The sequence below is a fragment of the Prunus avium genome, chromosome 6 (genome assembly GCF_965620075.1).
Source record: "Prunus avium chromosome 6, drPruAviu1.hap1.1, whole genome shotgun sequence".
Classification (NCBI taxonomy): domain Eukaryota; kingdom Viridiplantae; phylum Streptophyta; class Magnoliopsida; order Rosales; family Rosaceae; genus Prunus; species Prunus avium.
This window is the reverse complement of record NC_142289.1, coordinates 28,406,422-28,410,199: the sequence shown is the minus strand read 5'-3', so window position 1 is coordinate 28,410,199 and position 3,778 is coordinate 28,406,422. Positions and strand designations below refer to the sequence as shown.

At 39.1% G+C, this 3,778-nt stretch overlaps 1 protein-coding gene across 1 annotated transcript in view; it reads left to right on the top strand.

Annotated features, from left to right (window-relative positions):
• Positions 1-1,708: 1,708 nt before the first annotated feature.
• Positions 1,709-3,778, top strand: part of LOC110769959 (uncharacterized) — a gene marked incomplete in the record, with an annotated part of 3,552 nt that continues 1,482 nt past the window's right edge. Inside the window, 3 exon segments of the mRNA XM_088255471.1 lie at positions 1,709-1,864; positions 1,951-2,044; positions 2,423-2,676. Coding sequence (XP_088111597.1) covers positions 2,425-2,676 — 252 coding nt within the window.

Genomic DNA, 3,778 nt, shown 5'->3' with positions numbered 1-3,778 from the left:
TCTCTCTAATATACGTAAAGTGCATGGTTCGTGCTACAATACTTGTGCCCTCCTCATAACCGAACCTAGGTATGGTTCGTACTTCGATTCGATTGCAAGGAAGACCCATTAAGTTCAAAGAGAATATGAACATCACAAGAACCCTAATAGCATGGTGTTTACATTAGGTATTCAAGAAACCAATTCACATGGATGGTTCTTACTCCATCCATCTATTGCTTAGGAAAACATGAAGATACACATAATCCCAACAACCTCAAGAAGCATGCTTTCAAAGGTAATCAATCAAGGAAAACACACATCAAGGATAGATTAATTTGGTGAATTGGAATTCATCAATTGTTGTCAAGAAACCAATTCACATGATGCTCACTTAAACAAGTTCAATCATTTGTTGCTAATTAGAAATTGTGTTCTTGGTTATCTTACACAACTTCTCAACTTTAGCTACATGCATACAACCTAAGGTGATTAAGCAAAGGAAGCAAACACATATCATAAAATTCAATTAGTGAATGGGGTTCATCAACAACATCTAGAAATTCATACACTCAAGCATCAAAACAATAAGGTAATCATGTTTAGGGCTTCAACCTAAGCCCTAGCTATGGAGTTTAGTTGCTCATACTTATTCCAAATACAAACTCGAAATATAACTAGAAGGAGTTTACAGATTTGGAAATGATGAAAGCTTGAAGTCTTCAATGGTGGAAGTCTTCTCCTTTCTTCCTTGGCTGCACCTCCTTCTCCTTCCTTGCTCTTAGCTCCCCAAAAGCTGCTCTCAAGTTGTGTAGAATGTGGAATAGCCTCTCTCCCGTTGCAAAAACTCCCCCAAATCTGATTGCAATCCCTTTTGACTTCTCTCTCTCCTCCTTTCCAGCTTTTCTTTTAGTATAAAACTTATTCTTTCTCTAAAGCTATTGCCCATTGTCCCCTTGCAAATGATGAAACCTTGTTTTAAGGTATAATCCAAGGCTCCAATTGACTCAGGAAATGCCACTCAAATGCAATCCATTGTTACCAAAAGGTGTGGTAACAAGTAGAAATAAAATGCTATTAAGTGGGGGTGAAAACTGGGCCAAAACAAACATCCAGAGCCAGCGTCAATTGTCCGATCAGCTGGATAGGCTACACTTGCCCAATGGAGCTCAAATTTGGATATGTTGTAGTTAACATCCATTGGAACAAGTCTTATGAAGATCATCACCTCATCCAAGGACCGGAACATGCTGATCCAAGGCCACGAAGTTGACCTACGAAAATGAACAAAAACAGAATTTATATCAAATAATGCACTTTTAGCTCATTTTCATACAAACCAAGGTAAAACCTATTAAAACACAAAAAAGAAGTAAAAAGCTATAAAATATCAAGAACTAACTCAAAATAGTGGGTGAATAACATGAAAAATCATGTGTAAAAATGAACCGAACAATAATTGATGTGCAAATGTTCAATCCCAGTGTTTTTTTTCTCTTTTGTAACATAAATAGAAGCACCAACCAAGTAAGCTTAGTAGCGTACGATTGATATTTTTCTTATTTGGGTTATTTGCTGGTTTTGTTTGAGTTAATTGTTTCACCTGTCTTATCCCAACTCCCAATAAAAATAGAATGCATGTTTTGCACGCCTTAGCTTCACCTTGTTTGTTTCCAGGGAAAGAAAAAACAAAAGAATATTATTGCATGTGAGATTGTGGTTTATGTTCCCTTGTGGGTCTTATTCACTTGTGTTATATGTATTTAGAATAGAGACTGCTTTTTAGTGGGAAGAGGTTAGGTGAGATGAGCAATTCAGCTATATGGTCTCAGCTCTGCAAGGGCGCACACTAGAAACAGAGCCACACCCATCCAATTTTCCTTAGGTGGGATTTTGATTTCTTCCATGCTTTTTCAGATTTATTTCTTTCTTTTTGTTAATATCTTATTTTCTCCCAAATTCACTTTCTAGGTGGGTTGAGCAAGAAGGTCTCAGCTTCCTGAGCCAGGGCTCACTCACACCACAAGGAACAGAGCCAGACCCACTTCTTTTCAACTTTTTCCAGGTGGGTTTACTGATTTCTTTCTATTTTTCTTTTCAATTCATGCTAGTTGTGCTGCTCTGCTATAGTTTTCTGAAATTCTGATTTGTATGCAATTGCCACTTTCTATGTTCAGAGATATGAACACTTAGTTTTAGCTTTCCTGATGTAAATACTTTGATTTGGGTACATTGACTGAAATTACATGTAACTTCAAAATAGGGTAAATTATCATCTGATTTGAGGGATTAAAGATTCAACTGAGCAAGTTACCTAATCTAGAAAGGATATATCATGTTGTACCACTTACCAAAAACGAATATTATCAGTTGATTCTTATCTATATATATTCTATGACTGTGTTACTAACATGATATGTTCTATGGTACTATTTTCTCCCAGAAATGATTGTACCAGTAGCAATAGCTTTGACAGTGGGTCTTCTAGGGTGGGCTTATCAAGCACTAAAGCCTCCTCCTCCGAAAATATGCGGATCGCCTGGTGGTCCTCCTGTTACTTCACCAAGAGTGAAGCTCAGTGATGGTAGGCATTTGGCCTACAGGGAGTTTGGAGTTCCAAAAGAAGAGGCAAAACACAAGATCATTGTTGTTCATGGCTTTGGAAGTTCCAAAGATTTGAGATTACCTGTTGCTCAAGTATTTTTTTTCAACTCTTCTTTTAAATCTTGCATGCCTTGTCATAACTTTTTCTAGTATTGGGAGGGATATGCTGTAACACTGAGTTGATATGCTGGTCATGAATGCCTTCTATACGCTTTTGATTGATCATGCGTAATTAATTGATAATTGATAGTACTAGACATGAATGCTAATATGCAACTTCTCCCTGGTCTTTCTATTATCCCAATTTGGGAGATGTTTCATATCTAAATGTTTACATTCTAGTGTACATTGCACCGTTAGTGTGTTGGAAAAATGGCTCACATTAAGGTTGCAAGTGAAGAAGGAGGCGACCGGTCGCAAGGTTTGGGCGACCGGTAGTTTTGAAGCAGAGTCGAAGTTTGGAGAAAACGAGGCAAGCGACCGGTCGCAAGGTGCAAGCGACTGGTCGCTTTTAGGCAGAGTGTAAAGCGACCGGTCGCCAATGTTGCTGCTTCGTTTTTCCACGCGTTTTTCAAGGTTCTCTTCACATGTGCTTGTTCCCTACCTAATCTCTCAGGCTTCCAAAGAGTTTTATGGGTCTAGGAAGTCTAGCAAGGTTCTGGAAAAGCTGGAAAGGAGTACCTACCCTATAGCTCTAAATAGGGTGACTGAAGATGCAACCACTAATAACTAGCCTTTATTCTGCCCAAGTTGTGGTCCAAGTCTAGAAACCAAGGGGAGAACGTGGGAGAAAAGGATGGAGCTTTCTCCTAGGTCTAAAGGCTTGTGTATTAAAGGGAAGAGGAAGCAAGACAGCAAGTTGAGTGGTTAATCTCAAGGGGTGGTCAAGTAGCTGGGAGCTAGTGTGTCCACAAGAGGTTAAACTCACCGAGGGAGGAAGAGAGAGAGATACACTATATTGTGAAAATCAGTTCAAGATAGGAGCTGAGTTGGGTCTTGAGAGGTGACACAACACCAAGGAGGGAAACACCAAGTATGAAAGAGTGTTCACAAGTGCATCTTGTGATCTCCTGAGAAAGGGGTGACGAAAGAAAAGAGAGCTTGCGGACGAGAATAGAGTTCTAAGGAGGTTTCTGTGTTCATTAGTGAATTTCTCAAGGAGATCACCAAGAGGATGTAGGCAATTGTTGAACCT